Raw genomic sequence first — 17,233 nt, 5'->3', positions numbered from 1 at the left:
TTTTCTCAATGGATCCAATTTGAATACGAATGTCTATAAAATATCTTCTCTAAGAAATCTTGTAGATATCAGAAAAGCGGACATTCAGATATCTACAAAATATCTCTCTGGCCTGCTGTTTATGGCTGCTGAATGGTAGGTATTGCTGAATTGGATTGTTATTATGAATGGAGTGGAATTACTTATTGCTATTCAGCAGCATATTCCACAGCAGACTAACCAATATATGATCCTTGATTGAAGTACTAATTACTACTTTCTAACTTAACTGAGGGAGGACCCTTCAATGAAACCAAATGCATTCCCCCATGAAAAAATTGTGTAAACCTACTGTTTCAAATTTTTATACATTCATATACATTACCATGGCAATGTATAAGAATGTATAAAAATTTGAAACAGGTTTATCCAATTTTTCCATAGGGGTTGGTGAAACTTACTTTATCCAAGTTTCCATGATGAATGAATTTGATATTTCAAAATTCACTTGAAAAAAAAATTTGCCGAACTTGAAAAGAAATTTATATAAAACTCAATCATTCCAAAATGAACTACAAAAATCCACTCAGTGACCATATTTAAAACAAATGCTTCAGTGGAAAAATTTGAAATAATGTTATAACTTAAAAAAAAAACCCAATCTCTCATTTGTGGAAAATTACTGAATCATCGATACAGGAAAAAAAAACTCTCAGTAAGTAGGTACTACCAATAAAAATAAGTTTCGAGGGAGTAAATTGGAATACGATAAACATATATGTATAAATTAATTTGTGTTCTCATTACAGTGGAAATAATGAAATGGTTTCAGAAATTCGAATAAAGCTATACAGCTCTTTTTAGATAAAGCAAGATAAAAATTTAACCCCAACCCCAACTTGATAGTCATCAACTCGTCTCTCATCCTGTGCCGCCAAAGTGCGACCAAAGTTACCCACGAAATGCATACAAATGTCATCCTTCAAAACGCAACCAACATTGCAATTTTGTCATGTAATGAATGGTTGGTACCCTTGCCACAACATTTGGAAAGTGCTTTCATATTAACGGTTGGCAGCACTTGGTAGCACTCAAACAAAACACGAAAGAACACTGTAGCCGGCTTGAATCAAGCTTGATTTTGATTTCGGATATTATACAAGGTGTATTATTTGATATCTTCAAGTAATAGGTAGTGATCAAAATGAGTCTCGTCAAGGAGCTTCGTGAGCGTTCGCAAAAACGCAAGAAATTGTTGGCTCAGACAGTAAGTTCATACATCCATTACAACATTTCCGCTGTTGTCCAACAGGATAAAGTAGATAAATATTTTATTCTAGTTCGGTGTATCCAGTGTGGATGAACTGCGGCAAACTCTGGGAACTACTATCGATTCGCCATCAAGGAAAGTAACTGGGGAATGTGATCCAACTAAAGAAAATGCGGAGAAACAACAGGCCACAGAAGACGACGAAACGGCCACTGGAAAGATGGTTTACACCGACTCGTCGACATTTTTGAAGGTATGCTTTTGACTTTTAATTACGTTCCCGTTGCAGTGTGGGTGAATGTATTCACATTACATTATGTTATCGTCTTTTTGCAGGGCACTCAATCTTCAAATCCTCACAATGATTACTGCCAACATTTCGTGGACACAGGACAGCGGCCCCAGAACTTTATTCGTGACGTTGGTCTGGCCGACCGTTTCGAAGAATACCCAAAGCTCCGAGAACTCATTAAGCTAAAGGTATGAGAGGAATAATGCGAACACAATATATGCCCAGTCTTTTTATTGTGTCACCAAGTCCGTACTTCAAACACTGAACAGAAACCACTGTTTAATTTGCTTGTTTTCTTCCGCTTCTTCCCGAAATTTCCATAAACAGGAGTGATGTGACACCTCGTCATATCTATTACTTCGTTGGTTTTCCATGAGTAATATTGATGGGCTCTTGAGTTGATCTTCATTTAGTCCTGCTTTAACATAATATCAGTGGTGGTAGCGTAAGGTAAGATTCGAAGTAATAATAAAAACTTACATACAGTGATTATCTTTTCCATCTTAAATAATTCTATCGATTATTTTTCATGCCATAATTAATCTTTAATTATTAATATTTTAAGTTTATTTGACCACACATATAGTGAGTAATTTGTACACTTAACATGCCAAATTGGCAATGATAAAAACTTCCTTTTAACCGAAGTAGATATTGCCTCTCGATAGCAACTGTTTATGCAAGTCAGTCTACATTTTATACTCATGATTGTTTACTACCTGGCTTTGTGCATTGATAAAGCTGTCTTGAAAATAGGTGCTAAGAAATGACCCAATAACCCTCTTAGAATAATGGGATGAAAAATCTTTCTGACATTAGTATTTTCAACTTCCATGAAAGTATGGTTCATGTTAATTGACGGAAAATTACTCCATCTTCTGCAATTGTATTGTCAAATTATTGTGCCTTGAAGCCATTTTAGTATGGTAGCTAAAAAAGGAAAAATCTGTTTTCAAATTACAAAGCAATTTGTCTGTCACTATTTTTTCTCAGTGCACATTTCTGTTAGAAGGAATGGATTCATTATTGTATACTTGTCTGAATGGAATTAGAGGAAGTTAAATTTCTCTTTTAGATGTTACTCAAACAAGTGAGGAATATGCCTATTGTCATGGTTTGATTTTCCTCCTGCAAGGAAAGAAACATTGCTAATAAATTAACTAAGTAAAGCCTAGTATACAATGGGACGTAAGCCGTGAGGAATGCAGTGACTAAGATATTGTAAGATGGTTGCTGTAAGACATAATCGTTAAGAAATTACTTTTCTTCAATGGGAGTTACAAACTGGTAGAAAAATAATTAGAATCATGCTGCCGATGGAAAATTAAGTTCCAGTTCCATTTCTTGCACTTATGTCTTCTTTTTTTCTTTGTGTTCGTGGCATATGATATTGAAGTGTACCTATCTACTTTTTGCAAAATGTATTCTTCTACATTCTCAATGCTCTTATTTCATGCTCCTTGTAATTCTACTCCTATTTTTTTCAATGTTTTTAACCGCATTGAACAACTTGATATGATTATTGTCAGTGTTACCTACTTAGATTGTTGATATATTTTTTTATTTCTCGGTGCTATTTAACGTGAAACTACAAAATTTCAATGTAACATATAATATTTCACTCAGTGAAGCATAATTATAATATTCACTTGTGGATATTTGTTTATTTAAGTTACATATGCCTTGCCTTACCCTTAATTAACATTTCTTGGACACATGGCTGTAGTCAACTGATTTACGTACCACCCATGTCTGGTTTGGCACTGCTGACAGCGGTTGTGCTTAAGATGAGCTCTGATTGGCTAAAAATGAGCCTTGAGCCATATGGATGTAAATTGATAATCTTTTGTACAGCTCTGAATGTCCTTTGTGGAATATCATTTGGGCTCCCCTTCCCCTTGTGTCTCAATGTAGACTACCACTAAATCAGCCTTGGCAATTGGACCCATCAAAGTCATTAATCAATGTGATAGACATTAATAGCATTTATCCTAGGTTTAAGGTTCTTAACTGGTTGTGGCTTCTTGGAAATATATTCTGCCTTACTTTGCCATTTTGAATGGACTGCTAGGGCCTAGCACATAGCACCATGAATCACAGTTAATTTGCCATCAGAATTGAGGTACTTGGAATGGAGTCACGGTCTGGGCAATGATCTGGAAAGCCTAAAGCTCTGTTTGTCAAGAGCCATGCATCTGTGGTTGCGTGGTACACAATGTACATTGGCTTGATCTCAGCAATGATCCCGCATAATGTGGTTTGCAAAGATGCATCAAACAGCTGCTTGAAGTCCTAAACTAAAATGTAAGACATCACGCTACACAGTCCCGAGGCACACAAATGCCGAAGAGGCTATTGCTGTGTGATGCTGTTCCATGATCATGCAGCGTAATCGTGCCCCCTCTCTGTCAATAAGATTAAGTTAAGATAAGAGCTTCCATTAAGCCAAAAGTCATATGACTACACCATTGCTCATTATACAGAGGTTCTTAGAAACCTGGGTTTAAGGTCTGTGGTTAATTTCCTAGTCGAGAGGAATTTTTTTCCCATGGCAGTTAAATGTGAATCAGTAGTCAATGTTCACTCGCCTTTCAAGGCCTGTCTGTAGATAGTTGGCATGTATTATGTCCGCTGATTCTGTTTTGCACACTCTCTCTATATCTAATATTCCAAATTTAATCTTAAAATCTGATTTAAAACTAATACATAGCATTCTAAACTCTTCCATAGACTGTCCCGATCTCGTCTCCAATCTAAATTTTAAAGTTCCATGCAGACCCACTCGAACGCATTCGCTCCTCCATGTACCCATTCCCAGATTGTCACTAACCAAACGTTCCATCCTCTCCCGCCTCTCTTCCCTCATAAATTCCCTTCCAGATCACATTGACCCGTTCTCCATTCCAAACCACTCCTTTACAAACCGCGCTCTTCCCTACCTTAATGTAAGCTCTTAAGGTCAAAGAGCTTCTTACTTCAATGCATTGTTATTTATTTAAATTAATTATGTTTGATTGTGTTTGTGCTTTTATGTTTGTTATACTGTGCCACTATAAAATGGTAAACTATGCTGTATGTGGACAATTTGATAAATAAATAAATATTAGTTATGTTTCTTCTCCTTCCAGGATGATTTGATTGCGCAGACAGCTGCACCTCCGATGTACCTGAAGTGTGACTTGCAGACGTTTGACATGAAGGAGCTCCGATCAAAGTTTGATGTCATCCTTGTTGAGCCCCCACTTGAGGAATACCAGAGAACAATGGGGGTCACTAACATGGAATTCTGGAATTGGGAACAGGTATGTACATAATAGGGTGGTTTCCTATTATTTTTTTATTGCCTTAATCGAAAGATTATTACTCCTGGAGTACGTATTTTACGCTTTTAGATTTTTAAATGATAATATCTATTTTTCGCGATTAAATGAAAAGTGAAAATTTTCAAGCGCGCGAAAACGCGATGCGTTAGTAGGAATGATGGGAAATCTCTCCGTACGTCGTATTTCTGGTTCCCCCTCCGCCCGGTGAGGTGACCTTGAGGCGAGGCTTAGCGCTGATACGTCGCAGGCTGCCAGCGGGTAGCCTAGTGCCCTGCCGCCTGGTAGCGCTTGGCTTAAATAAGGATTATTAATACCTTATCAAACGAGGAAAACTTTCCGACCTTAGCCAGTTTTAGTAGGTGATTATTAAGACATGTTTCCCTGAGCTCTGCGCCTCATGCATGCATTGGTAACCTCAGACGACGTATAACTCCTATCTTCTCCTGTAGAAACTAGGTCCCTGTGACGTCACGTGGAGTGGCATCGCATGGGCGCCAATCTGGCCCTTTTCAAATGAGGATAAAAATGGACAATTGCCATTCATCTACACCGGCAGTTATAAAACAAAATAATTTGTATATTATGAATACACTAATGGTGGGTAACGAATCGCAATTATTGCCTTTTGTTTTCTTTGATGAAGGAAACTACCCTATTGATGCATAAATTAATGATAGAAAGATTTTTCCATTAAAGGGAAAATATTTATGACACATTAACACATTGCGGATGGATCACGAGTATACTGGTGTTTCACGAGCCATCTGTTTACGGACGGATCACGAGATAACTCGTGTTTTCTACACGCTGCCTTTATATGCCACGTGCAATGATACATTGTAACGACATTGTTCGTAAAAATTATTTATTCATGTTATGACATTAGGTTTGGTCTTAAAACACTAAAAATTTGAAAGAGATAAGTACATATTGTAAAAAGTTATTCAGATGTGAACCAAATTAAAGTTGCATGCAAAAAAAACAGCCTGCGTTGAAAAATACCTGGCCACTGGGGTGAGTTCGAAAAAAAATATCCGGTCCATAAATATAATCTGAGGTTTCAGGCGAGATGGAGTGGAAACGTGACATAATGAAAAATGAAAAAGCATGAGCAATTTCCACAATTTAAATTTATTGGTAATACTGGTTTCGCTTCACAGCATTTTTGCCACCGGTAGTACCAATAAATTTAAATTGTGGAAATTGCTCATGCTTTTTCATTTTACATCCGGTCCTCAATGTGTTAAGTATGATTAAGGACCTGGGTGCAGTTGGAGCATGCTGTCTTAAACTGTTATGTATTCATAGTCCCCAATTTTTTATATTCCTGGATCCTCAGCACTGCCGTCTTCTTGTCATAAGTTAAATCCAATGCTGTATAAGGTCAGACGTGTAATGAAACCGTCCAATCAGCTTCTCAGTTATTCACATTGATGCTCAACTTATGGTTACTTCATAAGACTTGAGCTGACTGTTGGAGTTATTGCACTAGCTCGCTAATTAATACTTTATTAGTTAATATTTCCCTGGCAAGTCCTTTGTGCTCATAGAAGGTGTTGGAAGGCATTTTGGGAGCTGGAAAGCAATGGTCAGTGTGCATACTAGGAGGGTTGAGTTTCAGTTTTAACTACTGCTTCATGCCACCGAAAGGTGGCAGCCATTCCTGGAGGAGCTATTAATCCTGATTTGAATGTGTTTATCTAATATTCAATCAAAAGAACTACATACATATATTTTAATACATATGTATTGCCATATAAATGAATGAAAATAAGAATTAAATGAGTCTATTTAAATGTGTCCATTTCTAGACAAAAAACTTATTTAAATGATAGACACTTAATTTTAATTTCACAAACTCTTCTACTCATGTTTCAATGGGCTTGCAATCATCATAAGCTACTAAATGAGCACTAAAGATTTAGTGATTGCCAGCCAATCGAAACACGTGTAGTAGAGTTTGTGAAATTAACATTTAATGGACAGTGCAATATCTTTGTGTATCATTTAATATGCTGTTTCATGATATCTCTCGGCTTCAAAAACTTGATGTATCTTCTCTAAATTCTTGCCAAAACTAGTTTACCTGGGGGAAGTGCTTGGATCATAACAAGATTGAGTCTTGTATGTAATACTCCTTGGTAATTTTTACTTCATTATTGAGTTAGACTTTAGTTATATACTATGTAGTATCTATCTCAAATGATCAAGGCACATGATCCTGGTCTAGAAGGTAGCTTTACCCTTGGTGCTGGGTACTAATCTCGGTGGTGGTAGTGGAATGGCAGTGGACATTTTGTTTGTGGGATCTATTGTGTCCAATAAAATAAAACTTTATTTTTTTTCAACCATAGTGGTTAATGTAAATAGAATTTAAGTATACCGGGACTAGCCACGGTGATAACTTTACGGGAGTCACCCGCAATGCACATTTTCGCACAATGTAAATAGAACCTACTCCTCCATCTAATGAAGCAAAACCGGTCACAAATAAATTTAATGTGAAATAATTGGGTTTTCTCTTTCATTTATTTAAAAATACATATGATGAAAGTTCCACAAATCCTTGGCTAATATAGTTAAGTCTCTTAGTGTGTTGATTCCATAAATATTACAAAAGAGGATTCTTCAAGTCTGCCTCGTAAATGTTTTGTCACCTATCCTGCATTTAAATGGGTTTGCAGAAGTCGCCACTCGTGTCGCTGACGGACAAATTGATCCGAGTTTCATGGGGAAATAAGTAAAATGAGGGGTGTTAACTGAAATTTGCGTTCATGATGATGTGATCTATCAACTCTATAACTTTTCAATGCTATTCCTCACATTTGAAAAGACCTCTCTGAAAAATATTTGAAAGTGGATCGCATTGCGCTCATCACCGCGCTGCAGACATTTTTGAAAGTTGATTAAAATGCGACGGAATTGGCAGCAGAAATCAGCCTTCTATGGGATGGAGTTGGGCCTCCTCTATGCAGGGCCCTTACTTGATTCTTTACGGTGTATCACCCGACTCGATTTCAGTTACTTGATAGGGTCCCCACTCAACCGTGAAACCCTTAAAACCGTGAATAAGTCGTGAATTTTGTCTACCGTGAAAAAACCTGGAAATACAGTGAGTCCTTGTTCTACGTCACCCCGTTTAACGTCATTTCGCGATAACGTCACAAAAATGTTGAGACCGTTATTGGTTTATCGCACCTCCGCTTCGCGATAACGTCAAGTCTTTTAAATTTCGCGCGAAAAAAAAGGCGAAGCGGCGGGCGTTGCAGGTTGTTCGTTTTGTGGGCGGTAATACAGTCAGTCTAAGCAAAGTGTAAAACGGTGTGTTTATTCTTAATTGCGATTACGGTTTTGGCAAAAATTTCTGCAAAATGAATTCTTTCGTAGGTGCGCAAGGTTTTACTTGACATAATGGTTTTCAGGAGCCTAAAAAGTGATTTCAAGGCATTTTTCCGTGTAGAACTCGGAGATTTTGTCGTCACTTTTTTTGCCGAGTTCACAATAATTTTGGTTCCTGTGACTGCGACGATGTTTCAGCGATGATGATGCCCAGTCGACGCTCGCCCGGGCGACCATTATAGCGAAGCCGAAAAGCAAATGCTGGAAGATACAAAAATGGAGAAGGATTTACGTCACTGCTGCTATTGTCGTCGATGAAGACAGGAACTCGTATTTATGCGATAGTTTGGCATTCCCACCGTAAAAAATGCCCCAGATATGATACGCTAACATTTTTTTCGCGTAGGAATTGTGAGGTCTAGGAGCCGATATTCACTTTTTACATTGTTTCTTATGGGATATTATGCTTCGATTAACGTCATTTCGTTTATCGTCACATTTTTCAGGAACGGTAAGTGACGTTAAACGAGGACTCACTGTAGCTGTGAATTTCGTCATAAAACCTTAAAAATCTCTCAAACTTATAGGAAAAGAACTACAATTGACGGATCAAAAGCAAAAAAGATATTTCAATCATGTTTCAAGGCCGAGCCACATATAGGCACTGTCCACACATTTATCTCCGCACGTATATTCGAAGTGCAATTATTGGTCCGTGTGCCATGACGACACATTGATCTTGAGCCTGTGATTGGAAGACCGGCACACAAAGTGTTCATTAACCCTGGCGAAAAATCAGACACTTCTTTACTTCCCTACCTCACTGCTCCCTCCATTTTGCCGCTCACAACCTTAAGCTTCACCTAAATTTTGATATCGATAGGTGACGTCATGAGAAATAGCACTTTTATTGCTACATTTGAATTCACGGCGCCTGTCGCTGTTGATAAATTTTTAGTTAACGTGCGGGCGGTGATTGTTACGTCATCAATATTTCTGCCTAAAATGGCTTATCAGCAGACCGTCAATTTGATGATAAAAAGACCGTGAAAACCTGGAAAAAACCGTGAATTTTATAATTTAGTTAGTGTGGGAACCCTGCTTGAGCCCGCAATTTTTTCCTTGCAGATAATGCAATTGGACATTGGAGAAGTGGCTGCTCCTCGCAGTTTTGTATTCCTTTGGTGTGGCTCCTCAGATGGCTTGGACCTTGGTCGATTTTGCCTGAGGAAGTGGGGATTCCGAAGATGCGAAGATATTTGCTGGATACGCACAAACATCAACAACCCAGGGCTTTCAAAGAATTTGGAAGCCAAAGCAGTATTTCAGCGGACCAAGGTGAGGACATTTTTCGTATGCTTTCTCTTCATTCCATTTAGTGTTTTATTTTAGTCTATAGATAATCTCTCATCTTGAATTTTATTTATTTTATTTTTCGGTGCTTTAATGGGCTTAATTCAATCTTGGGCCAATTAATTTTCATGCATGGAAGTATGTAGACAGAATAATGAAATATATTTTCTTTGGAAAATAAAAGAAAAAGTTTGTACGCTTGCCTTTTGTGTATTTTTAATTTAAATGGAATGACTTACATCAAATGTTTTTAACCTTGAAATATGATGAAAGTGTCTGGCATCAGAATTATTTTAAATTTTAGAACATAATATGCCCCTTTACTAAAGCTATTATTGTGTGAATATAAGGTAGAATGGCAGGTATGGCTAACTAGCTAAAGGCAAGAATTGTTATTTGTATAGTTATGGGACTTAATTCTTTTAATCATCGAATTATTTATTTGTGTACCAGTGGTAGATACGGATAGTGGAAAGTATTTACCTTGGAAGACTTGCACAAGCTGCTTTTTCCCTTTATATGCCATGGTAATATTTAAAAGCATTGTCTATTTGAAGTCATCAAGCAATATAAATTTTGAGAGGGTGCAATTTAGCACACTGTATCTGGTAAGTATTAGTAAATTCCTACACCAGACCAATGTACCTATTTTTTAGCTCAAAAGAATTTTCATTTTAACACTTTGAGTGCAGGTATATCATTAATGTATAAGCCCTATAGAAAAAATACAACCATTTTTGGAAAATTCAAGTATTTTTTTATACGTTTGCAGCAAAGCTTTATTTATTGTAAAGAGTGTTTAAAAAAACTAAGCTCTTATTTATCAAAAGAGTCGAATAAATATTTCTGCCGACTTTTAATATGTCATATAACATGAAATTAAAATGTTAAATACTATTATTTATATTTAAATTATTCAAATTTTGAATATTTCGTCGGCATTTTATTTTGGCTTAGGCATATAAAGCCATTGAAACAGAAGGACATAATATTACATCCATAGCATGCAAAGTGTTACGAATGCTACTGTTACTTTAATGAGTACATAGTTTTATTATCTTGGGCTTAACTTACTTGAACATTAACTCTCTGCTAAAGTAACTATTGAAGGATGTTTATGAGGAGGGAATGGATCTATTCCTTTCTATGGCATCAACGTAATTGCTTTAATATATTTCAGGAGCACTGCTTGATGGGAATAAAAGGCACTGTTCGGAGATCAACTGATGGGGACTTCATCCATGCCAATGTTGACATTGACCTTATTATATCAGAGGAACCCGAGTATGGATCCTTAGAAAAGCCTGTGGAAATATTTCACATCATAGAGCATTTCTGTCTGGGAAGGAGGAGGTAAGTTTTTAGTATGGATGGGAAGTTCAAATATGTAGTCGAAGCATGGAATACCTCGAATATTGAGCTTTTTACACTAATTGATATTCAATGACATATTTTGATCTATTACATATACAGTGGAACTTGGTTAGTATGTTCCTCGTTAGTACGTTTTCCTCCTTAGTACGGCAATTTCTCTTGGTCCCGGTACCATCATAACAAAATACAGGTAAAAGTATTTGGTTAGCATGTTTGAAAAAATTGCGCTTTCCTGGTTAGTACGCTCAATTGCTTGCCGTGACGCAACCCGCAATTCGTTCTCTAGTATCTTCTTAAGGGTTGTAAACCTCTGAATTCATGATTTAATTTATTATTATTAGCCATTAACATTCTTGCATTTATTCCACATCTCTTTCTTCGACCGTGATTTATCCTAATGGATTTCTCAATTCTTATGACGTGATGAATAATAACATGCGGCCATTTATCAGGAATGTCTGACTAACGAAACTGCAGCCAATGAGAAGCCCCGATTTTCTCCAACCCAAGCTCCTCACCTTCTGTTGCCTCTGAAGTCCCCACTGCGCACAAATTTCGCGAGTGGGCAATTGTTGCTATTGCACAAGTTATCATGATGAAGAAATGAGTCTTATCCAATTCCCACTTAATCTAAAGCAGTAGTGCACGTACTCCATAAACTAGACATCAAGGCTATGGAGTACGTGCGTATTTGACTACTGCTGCGGGAGCAGACGATGCTCTGGATCTCCATGCGAAGCTTAGCTTAAAAATACTTGATCTCTGCACGAAAGCAGACGATATTATACAAATTTTTAAAGTAAATTTCAACTATAATAATCTTCTAGTAATTACGTTTTAATCTAATAATCTTGCGTGTTATTATTCGATATATCGATTGATATCACAATCGATATGGTTTTATTCCGTAAGCGAATGTGTACGGCTGTTGCCGTAATTTAAGGTTAATATAATTTTGTCCCATTTTTATGATGTTTAAAAACAACCAGTTGACATAATCAGGGTTGTTGTTATATTCTCCGAGTATGCTGTAAGAAAGAAGAAATGACTTAGCTTTACTTGTCCTCTTTCTATGAATATATATAGGATAAATCACGGGAGATAGACGCCGTTTTCACGCAATTGTCTTTGGGAAATCCATATCTCCGACTGCTATTACAGTGGAACTTGTTTAGTACGTTTCTGAAGGGACCACAAAAAATGAACGTACTAACGAGGAAAGTAAAAAATAGCAGTTTGGGTAATTGCAATCTGTGGAAAAGTCGTCAAAATTACAATTACTATCGGTAGTTCTCGTAGGATCGCCTTCCTGAACTCTTTCCATGTGAATAAAAATCACAATGTTTCATAGATTTCCCGAAGACAATTATGTACATGAAAATGTTATGAGAATATAACAACAACCCTGAGTATGTCAACGGGTTGTCTTTAAACATCATAAAAATTGGACAAAATTATATTAACCTTAAATTACGGCAACAACCATACACATTCGCTTCTGGAATAAAGCCATATCGATTGTTATATCGATCGATGTATCGAATAATAACATGCAAGATTATTTTATTACGACGTAATTACAAGAAGATTTTATATTATAATGTTGAAATTTACTTTAAAAATTAGTTTAATGTCATCTGCTTTCGTGCCGAGATCAAGTATTTTTAAGCTAAGCTTTGCATGGAGATACAGAGCATCGTCTGCTCCCGCAGCAGTAGTCAAATATGCACGCACCCCGTAGCATTGACGTCGTGCAGTACTGCTTTAGATAAAGTGGGAATTGGATAAAACTCATTTCTTCATCATGATAACTCGTGCAATAGCAACAAATGCCCCCTCGTGAAATTTGTGCGCAGTGGGCACTGGTGGGCACTCCAGAGGCAACAGAAGGTGAGGAGCTCGGGGTGGGGAAAATTGGGGCTTCTCATTGGCTGCAGTTTTGCATAGTCAGACATTCCCGATAAATTCATCACGTCTTAAGAATTGAGAAATGCATTTGGATAAATCACGGTCGAAGAAAGATATGTAGAATGAATGAAAGAATGTTAATGGCTAGTAATAATAAATTAAATCATGAATTCGGAGCATTACGACCCTTAAGAAGACACTGGAGAACGAATTGCGGGTTGCGTCACGGCTAGCAATAGGGTAGTTTCCTTCATCAAAGAAAACAAAAGGCAATTTTTGCGATTCGTTACCCACCATTAGTGTATTCATAGCATACAAATTATTTCATTTTAGAAATGCCGGTATAGACGAATGGCAGTGGTCCATTTTTATCCTCATTTGAAAAGGGCCAGATTGGCGCCCATGCGATGCCACTCCACGTGACGTCACAGGGACCTAGTTTCTATAGGAGAAGATAGGAGTTATACATCGTCTGAGGTTGCCAATGCATGCATGAGGCGCAGAGCCCCAGGAAACATGTCTTAATAATTACTTATTAAAACTGGTTAAGGTCGGAAAGTTTTCCTCGTTTGATAAGGTATTAATAATCCTTATTTAAGCCAAGCGCTACCAGGCGGCAGGGCACTAGGCTACCCGCTGGCAGCCTGCGACGTATCAGCGCTAAGCCTCGCCTCAAGGTCACCTCACCGGGCGGAGGGGGAACCAGAAATACGACGTACGGAGAGATTTCCCATCATTCCTACTAACACGTCGCGTTTTCGCGCGCTTGAAAATTTTCACTTTTCATTTAATCGCGAAAAATAGATATTGTCATTTAAAAATCTAAAAGCATGAAATACGTACTCCAGGAGTAATAATCTTTCGATTAAGGCAATAAAAAAATAATAGGAAACCACCCTATTGAGCGTACTAACCAGGAAAGTGCAATTTTTTCAAACGTACTAACCAAATACTTTTGCCTGTATTTTGTTCCGATGGTACCGGGACCGAGAGAAATCGTCGTACTAAGGAGGAAAACGTACTAAGGAGGAACGTACTAACCAAGTTCCACTGTATTTACTTTCCTTGTTAGCACGTTTTCCTGGTTAGTACGTTCATTTCTTGTGGTCCCTTCAGAAACGTGCTAAACAAGTTCCACTGTATTTCAAGTGCAGAGCATAGATTGTCCATGATTCTCTTTAAGTCCATTGACAATGGTTGGGTCTTACGTGAAGTTTTGACAGTAGGTTGATTCAATTCTTTGATAATATGTTTATGGAAATTTTGCATTAAAATTAAGCATTAAAATATGTATAATGCTGATGACTCCATGATAGCAGCATTAACAAGAATGCATGTTTAGTTTCAAACGCATTCGAGATTGGCTTTTCCTTCTTATATACCCTTTGGCATGAAAAAAACTATGTTTTATGTATTCTAATTTTGAAGTAATTGTCGAGTCCTTATTTTATTTAAGGTTTGCAATAAATGCAGTAAAGAATTACTAATAATATATCCTTCAATATGAATATGTATAATTAAAAACAAAAGAATTGCGGTGCTGGCGATGCGTGCAAGTTTGATTTAATCATGGATTTTAGTTGCATTGGGAGCAGAATTATGTGCCAAGTGTTCAACATTTTTTATTTTTATTGCTGTTTGTATTTAAAATTGGTGGAAAAATGCATATTCAGTGTTGAGCAATGCAGTACATTTTATATATTCGAATGAGGTATTTGAGAAGTAGTTACTATTCTTATTAGATATTCAAATTCGAGAGAAATACTGTTTGACCACTTTATACAAAACTAGAAATACTTCATTTTTACTTAAAATATGTTGGAATAAAGACCATTTGAATGATTCTATGGTTCATTGTCCTTTATGAAAAGTACATACCAGGAAAAAATGATAAAAATTGTGTAGTGTGGAAGCTGATGAAATTGATTTTATTTTGCTGTCTTGGGTATTGATGTAGATAATGAGTAAATGCCCTTGTAAAAATAAAAAAAATTGGTATTCATACCATTTACGTTAATGGACAGGTTAATCACAGGCATTAAATTACTCCATGAAATATGATAGTAATACATATTTGATATTACCACTCAATTTGTGAAATTTCCCCAGTGAAGTGAAAGGTGCATTTTTCAACAAAACACCAGGCAACTAACAACGATAATATTACTCAATTATGAAACTATTATGTTCTTCGATGCATTTACTCGATTGATTTGATATAGTCATCTTATTCCCTGTAGAAATTTCCCCTGTGGAATCAAAGTGAAGTACATTTTTCACATGCATGTGTGGATACTATTTTCTTCTTATACTAAAACATTGTTTATGTCCTTTTAGACTGCATATATTTGGACGAGACAGCACCATCCGCCCTGGTTGGTTAACACTGGGCCCAATGCTAACCAACAGTAACTTCAATGCAGACGTGTACGCTAGTCACTTTGCCAGTGGTCAAGTCACTACGGGATGTACAGAACGCATTGAGGCCTTGCGGCCAAAGTCGCCGCCAGCGAAGGGGAAGGGTGCAGCTGGTGGACGGGGGAGAGGCGCCCAGCGTGGAGGCTTCTCCCGAGGTAGGGGGCGAAGTCGTTAGTCACCCGGATGCAGAGTACCCATTCCATTGGTAATGGTGTTCAACCCGGAAGATTCATAAAGTGACTTGTTCAATGAGTGTTACACAGTGTTGTGTACTTAACTGTTAACTGTGCTCGAGTCATTTATATTATTCATCAAAGATTTTTGATGTGTGGATAAATGTCATGAAAGAATAAAAACTACTTTATGTGAGTTGAAAAAAAACTTCGAGTCTAGAGTTGATTGCTCTATTATATGTAAGTCTGTTGTGAAAAGTTGAAAGAAGACAATCTGCTGTGTGAGTTCTCCTTATGATTTCTATCTGTACTTGTTTTGGTTATTTTCCATTATTGATATCAAAAGATATTAAATTTTATTAACTTCCTTCCAGTGGTATGTGATTAAGATTCACTATACAGGGTGTTTTGGGAGGAACACGCAATACTTCAGGAGGTGTTAGGTGGAACAATGTGAAGCATTTTTTGTCCACAACCTTGGGTTCAAAAGTCCTAAGTTACTGAGCAAGGGCAACGCAAACATTTAATTGGATGCAGTTTGTGGTCACCATGAATATGGTTTTTCTTGATCTTAAAGTTATTATACTCTTGATTTTTAAGAATATTAAATAATTAAAGAATTGGGTGAGATTATGTGATTATAAGTGTCTGAAACAATTTATCTCAAAATAATTGAGATTGTTGATATGTTTTTCAAAGCTTTCATTTAATTGAGCTCAAGGATTGTTTCAACAATGATAGTAATTTTTCCAAGAAAAAGTTTTCATGGCAAAGTTCATCCAAAAAATGTTTGCAATGGCATAGCACATTAACTAAGGAGTTGCAACTTTATGTTTATGGACAAAAGTGCTTAAAATAATCTCTCCTAACACTTCCTGAAATATTACAGATCCCTCCTGAAATACTCTGTATTATCATGGTTACATACAGTTAAACCTCGATAAAACGAGACCCCACAGTGCTTTCTATTCACGCAACTCACAGACGTGCGGGTATGCTGCCGACTGCTTTCCGAGGAACAAAAGAAGGTCAAGCATTCGCAAATGCTAATGCCACAATATTATCACCAAAATTAACTACTTATTTATCGAACGACAGTTTACCACATAAATTTGAGACTGAGCACACCGTGTTAACTTCATTTCAAACAGATTGCTAGTAATTAAAGAGATTATGGAGTCTTGATGTAAGTTTTTCCGGCGGTGAAACCCTCGCTATGGCGAGAGCCAACACCAAAATGGCCTCGTAAAAAGGAATTTTTTAACATGCCTATTATTATAGGGTCAAATGGCGGTGCATCGCTTATCTCTCGTAATAGCGGGGGTCTCCCTATAGCCCGTACTCGCTTTAACGAGGTTCCACTGTGTTAAACTTGAAGATGGATTCGACACTGCATGCTCCATAGTTTCTCACCAATTTTTACGTTAATTTTTAATTGACCAAGCCTCTCACTAAAATCATTCTAATTTCAACAGTTTCCACCCTAATTTTTTCTACAACATATTGGTACTAGTATCTTATGCTTAGTGCTCCATAAGGGAATTTGTTGTTGTTAATGTTTTGTAAATTCAAGCCTTTAATCTGGTGGAATTCTAAATTAATAGTGCAACAAGAATTTTTTTGTTTCTCTACTTTGTATTATGCCCTACATTATGGGAGCCATAAATGTAAAAGGTATTACATATTACAAATTCATACGCGAAATATGGCACGTTGTGGATATATATTTAAACGAAAAACTATTGATTCTTTTACCTGGAAAGAAACCCCAATGGCAATATTTTCTCTAACCTTTTATTGTAAT

At 36.9% G+C, this 17,233-nt stretch overlaps 1 protein-coding gene across 1 annotated transcript; it reads left to right on the top strand.

The window, feature by feature from the left end:
• Positions 1–1,037: 1,037 nt before the first annotated feature.
• LOC124169413 (N6-adenosine-methyltransferase non-catalytic subunit) lies at positions 1,038–15,627 on the top strand. The gene is made up of 7 exons (XM_046548009.1): positions 1,038–1,246; positions 1,320–1,502; positions 1,586–1,729; positions 4,670–4,843; positions 9,332–9,541; positions 10,737–10,909; positions 15,176–15,627. Exons 1-7 carry the CDS (start codon positions 1,184–1,186, stop codon positions 15,429–15,431), a joined length of 1,203 nt encoding a protein of 400 aa, XP_046403965.1. The 5' UTR covers positions 1,038–1,183; the 3' UTR covers positions 15,432–15,627.
• Positions 15,628–17,233: the final 1,606 nt, after the last annotated feature.

This window comes from Ischnura elegans, chromosome 12, assembly GCF_921293095.1.
Source record: "Ischnura elegans chromosome 12, ioIscEleg1.1, whole genome shotgun sequence".
Taxonomy (NCBI): Eukaryota; Metazoa; Arthropoda; class Insecta; order Odonata; family Coenagrionidae; genus Ischnura; species Ischnura elegans.
The sequence above is the reverse complement of the archived record's forward strand: the minus strand, read 5'-3'. Positions and strand labels throughout refer to the sequence as shown.

Bases quoted from the DNA above. Each gene is read 5' to 3' on its own strand.
- LOC124169413 (XM_046548009.1), top strand. From the start codon at position 1,184: ATGAGTCTCGTCAAGGAGCTTCGTGAGCGTTCGCAAAAACGCAAGAAA. The intron at 4,844-9,331 runs GTATGTACATAA...TTTTCCTTGCAG, and splicing joins AATTCTGGAATTGGGAACAG to ATAATGCAATTGGACATTGG. The intron at 9,542-10,736 runs GTGAGGACATTT...AATATATTTCAG, and splicing joins CAGTATTTCAGCGGACCAAG to GAGCACTGCTTGATGGGAAT.